Genomic DNA, 15629 nt, shown 5'->3' on the forward strand with positions numbered 1-15629 from the left:
CAATCTCCTGTGGGTCTGGCTGAGGCTGAGCTGCCTGGGCAACTACAAGAGAAGGGTCGCTGCAGAATCTTCCCCAGGGTTGTGCCTGGGCATTGGCGGCTGCTGTCCTAATGGTGAAGGTGATCTGGGGTTCTGTAGAGGCACCTGCAGCTGAGGTACTGACAGAGGTGGTGCTGCAGGGCCTGAGCATGGTGCCTGCCGCTGCAGAGCTGGTAGGGGGCGAGTGGCTGGATGGACAGGACAATACGTGAATAGGCAACAACAACTGTAAAATCTCCCCTCCATTTCCCTGTTGCTGTTGGAGAAAGACGCAGAGGTGAACCCCAGGCTGCAGAAAGCCCAGCCATTGGTCCTGAAGGGAGGCAGAGATGGCCCCAGCTCCTTAAGCCTCGGGTGGTACTTCTGAGGACCCCGGGGACCAGTAGGGCCATCTTAGCACCCAGAATTTTCTGCTTCCTACTTCCCTTTGGGATGACATCCCAGTATACAGGTAAGGGCGCCCTCCTGTGGCCTTTCTTTAGACTCTTGGGAGATTTATAGGGTGAACTTCTAGCAGAAGGACTATTGGGGCTCTGTCCTTTGGATTTGCATTGTTTTGTAGTGTCTGTTAGAAGCACTTTCTTTTTCAGCTGGGGTGATAAATAGCTTGAAGTCTTCTGGTCCCACCCACTCTATCCCAGCCCATGGCGGGAGACTGAATAGGCCAGAGAGGATCTAAAACAAGTCCAGAAGAGCAATGCAATAGTGCCCTCTTTGAATGAGATATGGCCCTGGGACTTCCAATCCCGTAACCTTCTTGATGATCTCAAGCAAAGCTCTATAAAAAGGTCTGAACCCAGCTGAAGAGAGGATCCCCACCAGTTGGCCTGGGATCAATTTGTGGGAAAAAGGATGGTGAAAACTATGCTCCATATATCTGTCAATAGATTACTCTGCAAAATTCAAGTCCAGCAGCACCTTAAAAACCAACAAGATTTTCAGGTTATGATGAGCTTTATGAGACACAAAGTTTCCTCCTTCAAATGCAAGTAGGAGTGGAGAACCCTCATCCTTTATATCCCGCTCAGAAGGGATCTGACAAAGGGAGCTTTGAGCTGCTGTAGCACAGGATTAAGCAGTTCGGACGGGAATCAGCACTCTACTGGTTCGAATCCCACTACTGCCATGAGCTCAGTAGGTGGCCTTGGGTAAGCCACGCCTCTCAGCCCCAGCTCCTGAGCTGTATTGTGGGGATAATAATAATACTAACTTGTTCACCACTCTGGGTGAGGCACTAATCTGTCTAGAAGAGTGGTATATAAGCGCAGTTGTCATTGTCACCGTCATCATCAAATTGAGCTTGAAAATGTACCTCTAGTCTGCTCCCTTTTCCTTCCTTTCGTGTCCCACCCACTTTTTCCAAAGAATCTGGCTGTTCTTTAAATAATAAGACTGTAGCATAGTGGTTAAGTAATCAGGCTGTAAACTACCACTCTGCTAGTTTGAATCCCACTACTGCCATGAGCTCGGCAGGTGGCCTTGGGTAAGCCACGCCTCTCAGCCCCAGCTCCTGAGCTGTATTGTGGGGATAATAATAATACTAACTTGTTCACCACTCTGGGTGAGGCACTAATTTGTCTAGAAGAGTGGTATATAAGCGCAGTTGTCATTGTCACCGTCATCATCAAATTGAGCTTGAAAATGTACCTCTAGTCTGCTCCCTTTTCCTTCCTTTCGTGTCCCACCCACTTTTTCCAAAGAATCTGGCTGTTCTTTAAATAATAAGACTGTAGCATAGTGGTTAAGTAATCAGGCTGTAAACTACCACTCTGCTAGTTTGAATCCCACTACTGCCATGAGCTCGGCAGGTGGCCTTGGGGAAGCCACTCCCCTCAGCCCAGCTCCCCAGCTGTATTGTGGGGATAATTACCACACTGACCTCGTTCACCACTTTGAATGGGGCATTAATCTATCCAGACAAGCAGTATATAAGCACAGTTGTTGTTAATATTAAAATGTTTATATCCCAAACATCTTGTTGGTCTTTAAGGTGCCACTGGACTCAAATCTTGCTGTTCTAGAGCAGACCAACATAGCTACCTACCTGAAGCTATCTTCATAGAGTATTCTGCTGGTCAACGGCAGGGATCCGATCTCCCAGGTTCGGCACCAATCCCTTTTTCTGGGAACTAAATTGGCCAGGCGAAATCCTGTGACAGCCCATGCTGGCAACAGAATATATCATTCCTTGATTGTGAGGAGGGGAGCCTTTGTTTGGGGGGGGGGGTTGTTTGGGCTAGTGCTGAACCAGTTTTTTGTGAATGATCATTTTCAGCACGAAAAGGAGGGGCCTACCATATTTTTTGAAAAGATCGCTCAACATTTTCCCACTAGCTGCTCTCCCGTGGACTGCTGCTCTTTTTAAAGAAGAGAGAGTTCTTCTTGGGGACATCATGATCCAGCCAATCGAAGATCATATAGGTTGATGATGTCATGGCTGTGTGGGACTAACAGGATATGACTATGTGATGATGTCTCAAAATCAAATTATAGTAGAACAGTTGGTTTTATACCCCACCCTTTACTACTGGAAGGAGTCTCAGAGCAGTTTACAATCCCCTTCCCTTCATCGCTCCACAACAGCCGCCCTGTGAGGTAGGTGGGGCTGAGAGAGCTCTGAGAGAGCTGTGACTGACCCAAGACCATCCAGATGGCTTCAGGCAGAGGAGTGGGGAATCAAACCCGGTTCTCCAGATTAGAGTCCACTACACCAAATAGTAAGGACAATGATTTTGCTGTCACTTGGTATAGCTGAATAGTTTTGCTTTATTCTGCAAGCCCTCTGAACTCTTGCTGAAATGTGTGTCTGCATGTGTGACTCTTTCATAGAGGACAAACATTTTGCAAAAAACATCATACTCCCAGTATGGACCAACCTAAGGTTGCCAGCCTCCAGGCACTGGCTGGAGATCTCCTGGAATTACAACTGGTCTCCAGGCCACAGAAATCAGTTCACCTGGAGAAAATGGCTACTTTGGGGAGTGGACTCTATGGAATTATGCCATGCCAAGGTCTTTTCCCTCCCCAAACCCCACTTTCTCCAGGTTTCACCCCCCAGATCTCCAGGAATTTCCCAAATTGGAGTTGGCAACCCTAGATCAACCCCAGATTTTTCATTAAAGGTCGAGCTTTACCATAACATCCCCTAAATAAATCAACCAGCTTGTTGTTTAAGTCTCAGTCCAATGGTACTTAGGCTATGCTTACTTGGTAGTAAAAGAAGCACACTCTATACATGTTCAGAGTCATTGTCCATTATTTTTGCTTCATGCTCCCCCAAGGTTGAGGCCTTGACATTAAACAGGACAATACAAAAGAACTGTGCGTGTGTGTGGGCAGGTCTTGTTTTCCATGCATTTTCCTTCACTTCTCATTTGTTAAGAAAGAAACACAATGTTCTGTTTCACTGCCTCAGTTTTAAATATTTTATTTTAAAGTCAGCCCCCCTCTTTTTAAAACAAAGGAGAAAAGAGAAAGGAAAAAGGCCACCAAAATGTGAATGAAAGGAAGCCCAAACTTTGTGAAAACCCAAGATTCCACTGACAGGGAGCACAGAAGAAGGTGAGGAAGGACCACGGATGAGCCAGTGTGGCAGAGGGGAGTCAAGCAGGAGACTGTGATTGCTTTACCGAAAAGGACTCTTGGAATAGGAAAATGGTCTGGACAGGCAGTCTGCGTTCCAGGGCCCTGCGCTGGCAGGCTGAGGTATTCTGGGGAAAACACCGAGATCAGAAGGGAAGGCATGAGGTATCTGGTGGGATGGGGTGGTGGAATCTTGTTCTGTTTTAGCTCAGTTGGAAGCAAATCTGAAGACAGTTTTTCAAAAGAGTACACATAGATTAAGACGCACATATATTTTACGAAACAAGGAAATTCCAAACAGGCACCAAAGCGTTCAAATACAGTACGGCCTCTGATTACATTAATATTACATTCCTTATATAGAATAAAACGATTACCATAATATTAATCTCCTCTTTTTTTTCTTTTTAAACTCCAAATTTACATACAGAGTCTAGATTTCTACAAAACTGAACAAAAATGAAAAAAAAAATCTCGCAAGACTGATTGGGTGGCAAAAAATAGGACCTCAAACATCGGCCTTGAAAGACAGGCCTGAATAAACAGGTCATCTTTTATTCCCGTTGTTTAAACAGAGACGCAGGTGTTCATAGCCAGGAGTTGCTGGTGAGAGACAAACTGGCATGGACAATATACCCAGAGTCAACACAGAAATCTCGCCAAACTCTATACAGAACAAAAGCCAACACAAATTAGTGTTTTCTCTCTCTCGTCATGGCTCCCTTGCAGTGTGATGTTTTGGTGGGTAAGTTGCACAAGTACAAACACACGCAGACACACACACAGACACGCACACATCTATATATAAAAGTGGAGAAATGTGTTTTTATAAGCTCAATGCTTGCTTTTTTAAAAAAACATTTCCTTAGGTACACATTATGGTAAAGCACCCATGACAAATGATCGTTACGAAACCTGGATTCCAAAGGAAAATATAAAACCTCATATGCACGTTAAGTTAAAAGTCAATTTGTAGTTATTTTGCTGACAATCACAACACCCCCCTCCCCATTTTCCTTGTTCTTGTTTCTCAAGAGAACGCACCCAAGTTGATGGTTCGGTGGGTCTGTGATGAGACATCATAGCACCTCTTAGAACCTTAAATAGTTTGTCATATATAAAATAACACATTTTTCCTTAAAAAATAAAAGAGCACCAGGTATTTCACAGTGAGAGGTAGAATCAAATTAACCGAGCCCATCCCCCCTCTCGTTGTCCTTTTTTTCTTTTTCTTTTTTTTTAGCACCAATCGCTTCTCACCTCTTTCCTACTTTGGGCCCTCCCTTCCCACCCGGGCGAAAAGGGATCTCTTCTCTCCCAAAGAGAAGAAGGGTCTCACTTGGTTTCATTTTTATTTTTTGCCTTAAATAAAATATATTTTCTCTCTCTCTTTCTCTAATATTGCACATCAAAATGCTTCCTGTTCCAGAACAAGCAGCTGAAAACAGTTTGCAAATCTGCCTTTCCGAGTCTCCTTCCTAACTCATTCCGCAGAGCCCTGCCTCTTAACAGTTCCGCAGAGCCCTGCCTGTTACACTCACAGTCCTGGAAAGCCACATTGGGTAACATGACGACTGAGCAGGCTATTCCGGCTTTCTCTGCAAGATCTTGTCTAGCATTTCTTTGGCAGAGGGGGAAAAATAAAAACTTTGGGTGTGGAATTTTTTGGGATGACCAGCTTCCATTTCAACGTCCTAAGCCCCATCGACTGGATCGTGTCTCTCCTGCAGCCAACACTCTCTCCTCCCCACACTGGAGAACAAGAGCCTGACAGACTGCGGGCTCCTTAAGATTTGTACGAGCTTTGTGGTCCAAACTCTAAAGGCCCAGGCCTCTACTTGAAGAGGTGTGGGTGGGGGGAATGAGCCCTGCTCAGAGATGCAGCATCCCAAAAATGAAAGAAGTCAAAAGTCTGAAGCACTACAGAGGCCACCATTTAGAGGAAACACACGGGCCCAACTTCAAGGTGATACTGTGTCCCTGGCTCGGATGGCGGAAGATTGTAGATGTTGGTGATCGGCAGCTGGTGGAGGTCTTGAGTCCGGAACATGAATAGAGTCTGCTGCCACTGTCCGTCCTGAACCTGAATGCAAACAGGATCGGGGGGCGGGGGGGGGAGAGCACTGATCATATTGTATTGCTTTTGTGCAACATTCCCCCCACAACTGGTAACATATCATTCTCCACCCAACATGAAATTCTCAATGAGTCTCTATAGACGAGACGTCTTACATGAAGATGCTTGAGTTAAGAGAGACGCAATGGTAGCCAGGAAACAGTGGACAGAGCAGACGGCTTCATCGCTTTCACCTCTCTACAAAGAGCGGGGAGGTAGGTCCTTGGCGGTTTGTTAATTTCCCCTTCTCCTTCCTGAAGGCTATGTTAATTTCACCTCCTGGTCTGAGGAGGCAAAGAAGAAATAAACCTTCCCAGGAGTGATCTCCTGGCTCTTCATAGAGAAGTGAAAGCGACGAAGCTTTCTGCTCTGTCTCCTACGTTTCCTGGCTAACAGTGCATCTCTCTTCACTGGAGCAGCCTCCTGTAAGAGCAGAACCACAAGTGACAAAAGGCACAGATTGGACACTTGTCAGCTTCCCTCAAGTTTTGATGGGAAATGTAGGCAGCTTGGCGGAATGTTGGACAAGTGACAGTTGAAAAGTCCATTGGACAGCAGTCAGAGAGCGAAGCTGCGAGACCAGGATGCCTACATTTCCCAACAAAACTTGAGGGAAGCTGACAAGTGTCCAACCTGTGCCTTTTGTCACTTGTGGTTCTGCTCTAAGATGTCTTGTCTATAGAGACTCGCAGTCTTCTTTTACTGTTCATTCAAACAATTGTGCAGTGCTTTCAAACTGGCAGAAGGTGGCACTGTCGCTTTACAAAACCTGCACTGTTTCCCACAGTCTCTTTGGTTAATCATCCAGAAAAAAAGTGGTAGTGGGGGAATCAACTCTGAAAACAAGAGAGAGCCCCTCAAAACAGTGTGACCACCTGCTGTAGGAACAAGCCTGCAGAACAATCCACCTGTGGATGTAAAGCGCCCCCTTCCCAGGCCTCCTCTCCCTCCGGCCTACCTTGCAATTGTTAGCCACCACATCTGGTTGCAGCTGCCCTCCTGCTTCAAACATCTGCCCATTCCAGGCCTTGAACTGCACCCCTTTCTCCGAGGGCCCTTCCTGCCACACGGGAGTGTTCAGGCAGTGGAGGGTGATGTTCTGAACAACCTCAGAGCTCAAGAGGTGAAGGAAATTCATTTGTACTCTTCCAATGTTGAAATCCAGCTGTTGAATGAGAGGCGGAAGTTAAGGGGGAGAGGACACCAAGCCTCCAAGTCTGCCTCCAAGTCAGGCAGGAGTCATGCGGCTAGATGACTGCCACACGGAGTCCTTTTCATGGCTACACACTTATGCAAGGCTGTGAACCACACCTGGGCTGCCCTCCAATCCCCCACCCACCCAGATTCCTCTGCTGGCTGGGCTTCCAGACTTATCTTGACAATCACGAGAAAAAACAAAACAACGGATAAAATACAGAGACTGTAATGGAAGCTGTGGTCTGTATTCAAGCATCATGAATAAACTACACTGTGATAGGAGGCTTGGTGGTGAGTGACAGGGTCACCCAGTGAGCATCATGGCTGAGCAGTGATTCGAACCAAGGTCTTCCAGCTCCTACTCCCTCATACTTACCACTCTATCATACCAGGGCCGTTTCCAGATGGCTTACCTGCCTCCGGAACGTTGCGCCATCTTGCGGGGAAAACGCGAAATATCGCGTTTTCTCACGCGAGTTTTGCGCGACGTCGCACAAAACTCACGCGAGAAAACGCGATATTTCGCGTTTTCCCCGCAAGATGGCGCAACGTTCCGGAGGCAGGTAAGCCATCTGGAAACGGCCCAGCTCTCCCAGTAATGACTTGGCAGCCTTTCATGTACCATTCTAAGTATTGGGTGAACTGCCCCCAACCAACCTCAGGTGGCACTCCCAGCTTGTCAATGAAATGGCTCAATATCTTAACATACCTTTGAGGCAGTGATGGGGCTGACACAGGTCTGCCCCCCTTGGGTGAAATTACAGGTGACTTGAATGCTATCTGAGGAACATCCAAGGTTTGGGTCAATCCAGTACGGGCCTGAAGGAAAGAAGGAGCCGGGCATTACCGAAGGATTCCAACAGGAGGGCAGCTCCACTCGTGACGTTTTGCCTACAAGGATTTCCCAAGCCTTCTCCACATCCGTTAGTCCACATGTATAGGTCAACGGGCATGTACAAGAAAGTCATAGGCCAAGCAGGTTTAATGCACTGTCAACATCTTCCAAGCTGGACAATGGGAGAGTTTCACAGCTACCAGAAAGTGTGTGATGCAGCTGTGCTATTAAGGCAAAGAAATGTCACGTGGCACCAGTCTCTCTCCGTCATGTTCTTCACCCAAAGCAAAAAGTATGTACAGAATTCCAATCTGAAAAATCCCAGATCCTGCAATGGTAATCCCGCCCCCCCCCCCCAAGAAACTCTAATCGCTTTTCTTTCACTGCAATCATACTGATGACATTACATGACTCCAGGGCTTTTTTTTCTGGGAAAAGAGGTGGTGGAACTCAGTGGGTTGCCCTGGGAGAAAATGGTCACATGGCTGGTGGCCCCGCCCCCTGATCTCCAGACAGAGGGGAGTTGAGATCCCCACTGTCTGGAGATCAGGGGGCGGGGCCACCAGCCATGTGACCATTTTCAAGAGGTTCCGGAACTCCGTTCTACTGCGTTCCAGCTGAAAAAAAGCCCTGCATGACTTTATAAATTACGTGGAACCAAGGGACTGAAAGTACCGTTTGTTCCCATGAGAACGTGCCTGGGATTTAAGCTTTCCTTTGCAAGTCCCACTGCGTGTGCCTTTTCCACAGAAGGCAAGGAAATGGCCATTAGAGACAGCCTTTAAGTGGTGGAACCCCCCCCCCCCCTCAATGCTCCCCCCTTGGTAGTTTGCTGAATACCTAGACTGTGTAGCTTTATGTAACAAATACAGACTATTTTGTTTTCCTAGGACTTCATGAGGGCAGGAGGAGAGAGAAAGCTCTTTCCTCCTTGCTCATGATCAGGTTTAATTAAGGGATGTGCTAGTTTTTTGCAATAATTATTTTAATTGATTACTTATGTCTTGCTTACTTATGTTGCAGAGGGCAACAGGTGCTGCGCCTATTATTGAGGGGGGTTAACCCACCCCCCAGTGTTTGTTTATTTATGTATTTAGATTTCAGGTTTTTCTCAGGATTCTAGAAAGATCTGTCTTGTCTGGTCATGGCTTCAATCTCTGGATTTTAATATTCACAGATTTGGCCTCACTGGAATTAAACGTATTGATAATTTTGTGTATTTTTATCTTTTTTTGTAAACCATCCAGAGCTACTGGAATGGTGGGGCACAATTTTTTTAAAGGCGTAAATAAATAATGGATGTAAATGAAGTACTAAGTGAGAGCCCTGCAGGTTTTGGACAGTTTGGTTGTTATTTAGGGACATGATACATATTATTGGAATTCCCAATTTCATTCCAGGTGGAACTGAATGACAATCCAGCTTCAAATATCCCCAAAATTCAACTATGATTTTGAATAGAGTCTGGGTCTAATTAAATCTTATTTCTTGTTCTTATCCATGAAACACTTATAATCCACTTTTCCATCCTAAGAACAGATCCTCAAAGCAGACTATAGGAAGTCTTAAACCGGAATTTAAAACAATATTTTGAAACTCGATGGGTTTCAATAGCTCCCTTCTGCTAAGTGAGGAATCTTGTGCATGTACAGAAGGGAGCCTCCGAATCCAATCCAGCAAAGATAAAACAAATTATATGCCGCTACAGCAATTATTTCACCTTCTACATTTGATTTTTTCTCTTTCACCATGAGCGCTAGAAATTTATATTTTTACAATGTTATAATCAAGAACCCCTTGGATTTTATCAACGCTGTATCTCAGTGTGAGAAGAAAAGGGACTATATTTAGGGGAGTCTTCAGTACTGAGCAACACCATCCCTCCTGCCCGATGCATTCAGGCAGATGGTTTTCCCAGGTCCAGTTTTTTTCCGCCTACCATCTTGCATCTTCTGTTCACAGTTCATGAGATCTCTACAGATGCGGGCAGGGTTGTCCTTTGTTCCAAGGGGTCTCTTGATGCTCTGGATGAGGGTGCTGAGGTAGTGCAGAGTCTTAAAGATCTCCCCTCCTTGGTCCAGCACTGGAAGGTCTGGATGTTGATAGCCCTGCCCAAACAGGAAGGGGAGGCACATGCAAATCACAGACGCACTCTCCCACAAGCTCAAGTTACCTCAGTAGAGTCTGCATAGAAAAACTTCCCAGCAAGTTTTGAGCACAGGCTCTACGAGCTGCACAGAACGTACCTCACTCTTGAATGCAGCGCCGGTATTCATCACGGCTTGGAAAGCGGCACCAAAGCTATCTTGTTGCTGGTTCAGGAGAGAGAGAAAAAAAGTGAGAAAGGTGTACACATGTGACCTTCGCTCACTGCTGGAGCCACATGCTGTGTGTTGCCCTGCGATGTTTTCCCTCATGGACACTCTTTCAGCGGGCAAAGCAACTGGGCGGGAGGCGGATCGCATGGGACCCTTGGAGAGAAGGGATGAAATAGGGTCTTTTAAACTCTTCCCAGCTTTTTGTCTGCTCAAAATTACCTCCTCTCCTTTTCCAAGCTGCTTTTCTCCCTGAGAGATGATACCCTATATTTCATACCTCCTGAGTGAAAAGTAGTTGGGGTGACTTTGAACAATTGGAGAGGAAAGAGTTAAATACTCCCCCGCCTCATTTGCTGCTCACAAAGTTGCAAATAGAATACAATCTTAGTCAACTTACAAATGTAGCCGGGATTCCTGGCAAACCCTAAAAAAAATAAGAAACAAGATAATGTATGAGCCATACCCTAAAAAGAGAAATTATAATCTTTTCTTGGACCACAGCTATTCTTTTGAGCCAAGGTATTCAGGATATTCTTTCTAGTAGTCAATTGATCTAGTCTTCTGCTTTCCTGTAGCTGAGGCATTATTAAAACTCCTCATCACCAAATGCTGCACCAGGAATACTCAGCACCAGGGCTTTTTTTTCAGCGGGAACGCGGTGGAACGGAGTTCTGGCACCTCTTGAAAATGGTCACATGGCCAGTGGCCCCGCCCCCTGATCTCCAAACAGAGGGGAGTTTAGATTGCCCTCTGTGCTGCCGAGTCACATGGCTGGTCACATGGCCACGGTGCAGAGGGCAATCTAAACTCCCCTCTGTCGAGATCAGGGGGCGGGGCCACTGGCCATGTGACCATTTTCACCGAGGGCAATTTAAACTTTAAAAAACTCCCCCCTTGTTCCAGCTCACCCCAAGTGACATCATTGTGCGGTCCTGAGTTCCACCACTGAGTTCCACCTCCTCTTTTCCCGGAAAAAAAGCCCTGCTCAGAACCCACTTGGTAAGTATGTGCTGTTCATTTATTTTACAATCAGCATCTCTAACATGCTCATTCCAAATTTGTGATTCTGAACAGCTTCAGCTCTTTTTATATTCGTGTTAGGAAGTGAAGCATCCATAGATTATTAAGGAAATGTTCAGACAGAGAGACTCTCTACATAGATTGTTCAAGGTTATTTTTGTCCTTTCTCCTAGGGATGATTTCAAATTTCTTATCCCTGCAGCTTCAACCCCCAGATCCCTGTTACACTTAGTACAAAATGAGCCAGTGTTGCTTTATTTTCATGCCATTTCCTCACACTGAATTTTCCACCTGTAAAATGTATATATTTACACATTTCACATCAGTAAACCAGCATTATACTATATGATATACACTGTACATAGAAAAACCATTGAGGTCACAGATAAAAGTGGTGCAACATACATATATAACACAGACTAGGGGAAAATGGGGAATCAAAACAGTTGACAAAAATATAAGCAAAAAAGGAGGGGACCCAAAACAACTCATGGTGAGGGTATACCAGGGCTCTTTTTTGGGAAAAGAGGTGGTGGAACTCAGCGGTGGAACTCAAGACCGCACAATGACGTCACTTTGGGTCAGCTGGAACAAGGGCGGGGGGGGGGTTAAAGTTTAAATTGCCCTCAGAAAAAATGGTCACATGGCCGGTGGCCCCGCCCCCTGATCTCCAGACAGAGGGGAGTTTAGATTGCCCTCTGCACCTGTCTGGAGATCAGGGGGCGGGGCCACCGGCCATGTAACCATTTTTAAGAGGTGCCAGAACTCTGTTCCACATGTTCCCACTGAAAAAAAGCCCTGGGGTATACCTTTTACCCTGGTATCTCCACCCTATTTCCCCTCTTCAGCCCCATCTCAGCCCCTATAGCCTCTGCTCTTTACCTGCATCCTTCTCCCCTTCCTACTGGCCCAACCAGCCAACCAAACGTCAGAGGGAACAGCCCGACTCCTGTCATCACTTTAGCATGTTTGCTTCTGCAGCTGCTTTCCTCTCGCCTCCTTAACTTCACTTGCACCAACCTTGCCAGCCATTTCTACTTATTCCATCCTATTGTTCTTGTCACCGTCCCTGGCCTCCTCCATGCCTGTCTTCTCCAATTAATGGAAATCCTGAGTAAAAATGGCATTGCTTCAATGTTCACTTGGCCAGCTATTGCACTGCTAGTCAAGTGCACCTCTTCAGTAGCGCAGTATTGCTGGCTGAGCATTGCCAAGCAGATACTGCTTTCAAAGCTGCCATGAATTCCACACCCTTCTTGGCTTGCTTAAATGAAAGTTCCAGCATTTCAGCAAAGCGAAGCCCACAGGAAGGACCATGTTGGCTACGTAGTACATGGCTTTTGCATCCTGGAAGCATTAGCAGGCACACATGGCCTGACAGTTGAACGTATTCAGATAACCATATGGACTAGAAACAAGCTGCGCTTTCTCAGCAATTCCAGCTTCTACATGGAATAACATTGCTGCTCCACTGGTCACCTCCCTCCCTCAAAAAGGTGAAATGGGAGAGGACAGCAGTGACCAAATTGTGTGTGTATTATGTGCCGTCAAGTCACCTCCGACTTATGGCGACCCTGTGAAGGAAAGACCTCCAAAACATCCTATCATTAACAGACTTGCTCAGATCCTGCAAACTGGAGGATGTGGCTTCTTTTATTCAGAGCCAAGCTACAAGTGACAAATTACACTTGCCTGGCAAGTGAACAGACTCACGAGTATTCCTCCCTGTTCGCTTGCCATTCACTTGCACTCCACTTGATCAAAGTGGAGCACAAGTGAATGGCAAGTGAACAGGGAGGAATACTCGTGAGTCTGTTCACTTGCCAGGCAAGTGTAATTCGTCACTTGTAGCTTGGCTCTGAGTCAAGCAATCTCATTTGAGGTCTTCCTCTTTTTCCTACTGCCATCCACTTTTCCTAGCATTATTGACTTTTCCAGAGAATCTTGTCTATTAATTGTCACATTAATCCCCACCAATAGAAACCGATTGCTCCCTAGCTAAATTACAACTTCCCACTCACACAGGAATTGGTTTTATCCCCTGATTTTACTGACAGATTTGAAGAAGAGAAATATCCCCCAAAAGCATGAATATGGGCTTAGTTCTCGTGGAGACTGGCACCCTGTGTTCAGCCTGCAGAAAGGAGCTCATGTGACTGAATGAATCCCCTTTAAAAAAATAACAGGCTCTCCTTTAAAAGAAATTGTCACATTACAAATTTAAAAACTTGCTTTTTTCCAAAAAAAAAAAAATCTTAGGTGGGGTGAGCTGCTGTTGCTGGTGGAGCAGGGCACCTTGTGACCCCATCCTGGCTCTGGCCCGGCAAAAGAGCCCCAGGCTGGCAATCTGAAGTGGTATTCCCCAGACACAGGCTGAGTACCTCTATAAGAACAAGGCTACAGTGATACGACAAGACCCATCAGCCTCTGGCCTTTTTAAAATACATACCGGAGGTCCAGGGGGTCCTCGAGGACCTGGGGGACCCTAGGAAGACAAAGATCAGAGAGATTAACGCCGAGTGCCCCCTCCCCCCTGGGTTATTCTGCCAAGTTCAAACAGCAGAGCAGAAGCAGAGTGCTGATGGTGTTCCGAGGCACTTTCAGAAGCATGGCGGGGGATCCCGGCTGGGCTGAGTTTGGTGCTGGGCTCCAGCAAATTCAGACCTCACATCGATCCAGTTTTTTACCTGTGCTTTGCCATAATGTCGGGATTGATCCAATGAACATAAATGCAGCCCATGAGAATTGTGTCACAGGTTTCTTATAAGAGGGTGGAGCTGGAGAAATTTGTAATTTTATCAAGCGCATGGGGCAATTGTGGCTCCCTTTAAAAGACTCAGGCAGCCCGAAGCGGGATGGGGCAGAGGGGAGCCAACAGCAGGGAATCAGGAGGGGGAAAGAACTCTCTGTGTCGACTGAGATCAAAGAGCACGGCTGAATCCCTCGCAATGGTGGGTTGTGTGTGCTGGCGGGGAGGGAATCATCCCAACTACTAGAGTAAAGCCATTAGAAGTTTTGCACATTATATATCAAATTTATACATACGTGAAACTTATGTATGCAGGTATGCATACCTATATGGAATATATATTTATATATGAAAATATTAAAGAATATCAAAACCATATTAACCACAGAGAGACCAAAACACGGGGGGAGGGGGGTGTTCCTGCTTTCCCATGCTCAAAATAATATAAATAGCACACGAGAGTCCAGAGTATATGGAAGAACAATCTGATTGACAAGAAGCCAGTCTAATGACCAGTTTCAAATAATTCCCTTGGTTGGGAGCCCCAGCTATTCTCATTCATCCTGAGCCAGGCCTCTGCCTGCTGTTGATACGATCTTGGCCCTGCTCTAATTCCACCATTGTTCGGTTTCACTGGATTCATTCTTTCAGGAGCCTGTACGTGTTCTTTGTTTGGTGGGCTTTTTATATCATTTTATATCTGTCAGATGTGTATTCTTACACTTTATCTTGGCACAAATACCTTTTGCTAGGGATTAAAAAATACATATGTACATCAACAACCCATATGTCTACTCGTCTTAGCTTTCCAAGGATTTGGTTTGGCTTCAATGAAGCTCCTACAGGTTTGGATGGAAACAGCAGTTTTTGTTAACGAGGGCTCTGTCATCCTCACCTTTGGACCTTGCAAGCCCTGGAAGAGAAAGAAAGAAGAAAATGAAAATGGGCCGTTCATTGATAGTACTTAAGTGGTTTTTTGAGATGTACTAGAGAACGACAAAAATGATTGTGCTGAGATGAGATCATTTACCGAGCCCATTCAGTAGGCCTCGGTCAGAATTTGCTAAGATTTACTCCTCTGTTCACCAAGTTTCTAATTTTGCTTGTAACATACACACATATATGTTGTGTAGTATGGTGGTGTTGCATAAAGCCAGCACTGTGCCACGAAGAAAGTGTTGGACTTAAGACCAAGGAGGCCTGGGTTCAAATCCTTGCTCAGCCATGAAACTCATGGCACGTGCCACTACAAAATGAGGGGCTTTGAGCTCTTGGGAGGAAAAGTTCAAGACGTGAATAGTCAGTCTCCAACCTAGGTTTTAGACTCTCACTCTAAGCTGTACTTGTTCCCCTGATGATGAGCTCTTTGTGGCTCAAAACATCCTGAGGGATCCTTTACTTATGAATACGGCCATCTCTGTCTCCTTATAACAGTTTATCCTTGCAAAATGAGGACTTCTGAGGCATTTGTAACCCAGCCCCCCAATTTTTCTGAACATGCCCTTAAGCAAGGATCTTCTTCCCAGGATTTATCACAGCTCTGGGATCTGCTGGACACAGATTCAAACGAGGAATTCCCCTAACAGACCTCTCTGCAGGGGAGGAGGATTATCAGACTCTGAGCCTGGGAGAGGCAGCTCAGACCTTCCAAGTGGCACAGAACCTGCTTTGCTTGCAAAATGTCCAAGAATCAATCCCTGGCATATCAAGCAGTAATGCTAGGAATGAGCACTGCTTTGGACCTTGAAGAGCCACTGCGAGTTAGAGGATACC

The 15629-nt window shown here is 46.0% G+C and overlaps 1 protein-coding gene across 1 annotated transcript in view; it reads right to left on the bottom strand.

Annotated features, from left to right (window-relative positions):
- Positions 1-3450: 3450 nt before the first annotated feature.
- Positions 3451-15629, bottom strand: part of COL27A1 (collagen type XXVII alpha 1 chain) — a 342023-nt gene continuing 329844 nt past the window's right edge. Inside the window, exons 54-61 of the mRNA XM_054997267.1 lie at positions 14752-14769; positions 13557-13592; positions 10485-10511; positions 10016-10081; positions 9709-9877; positions 7644-7753; positions 6696-6902; positions 3451-5704 (exon numbers count right to left, since the gene is read on the bottom strand). Coding sequence (XP_054853242.1) covers positions 5558-5704; positions 6696-6902; positions 7644-7753; positions 9709-9877; positions 10016-10081; positions 10485-10511; positions 13557-13592; positions 14752-14769 — 780 coding nt within the window. The 3' untranslated portion in view covers positions 3451-5557. The remainder of the gene's footprint in view (positions 5705-6695; positions 6903-7643; positions 7754-9708; positions 9878-10015; positions 10082-10484; positions 10512-13556; positions 13593-14751; positions 14770-15629) is intronic.

Source organism: Eublepharis macularius, chromosome 14 (genome assembly GCF_028583425.1).
Source record: "Eublepharis macularius isolate TG4126 chromosome 14, MPM_Emac_v1.0, whole genome shotgun sequence".
NCBI classification, from domain to species: domain Eukaryota; kingdom Metazoa; phylum Chordata; class Lepidosauria; order Squamata; family Eublepharidae; genus Eublepharis; species Eublepharis macularius.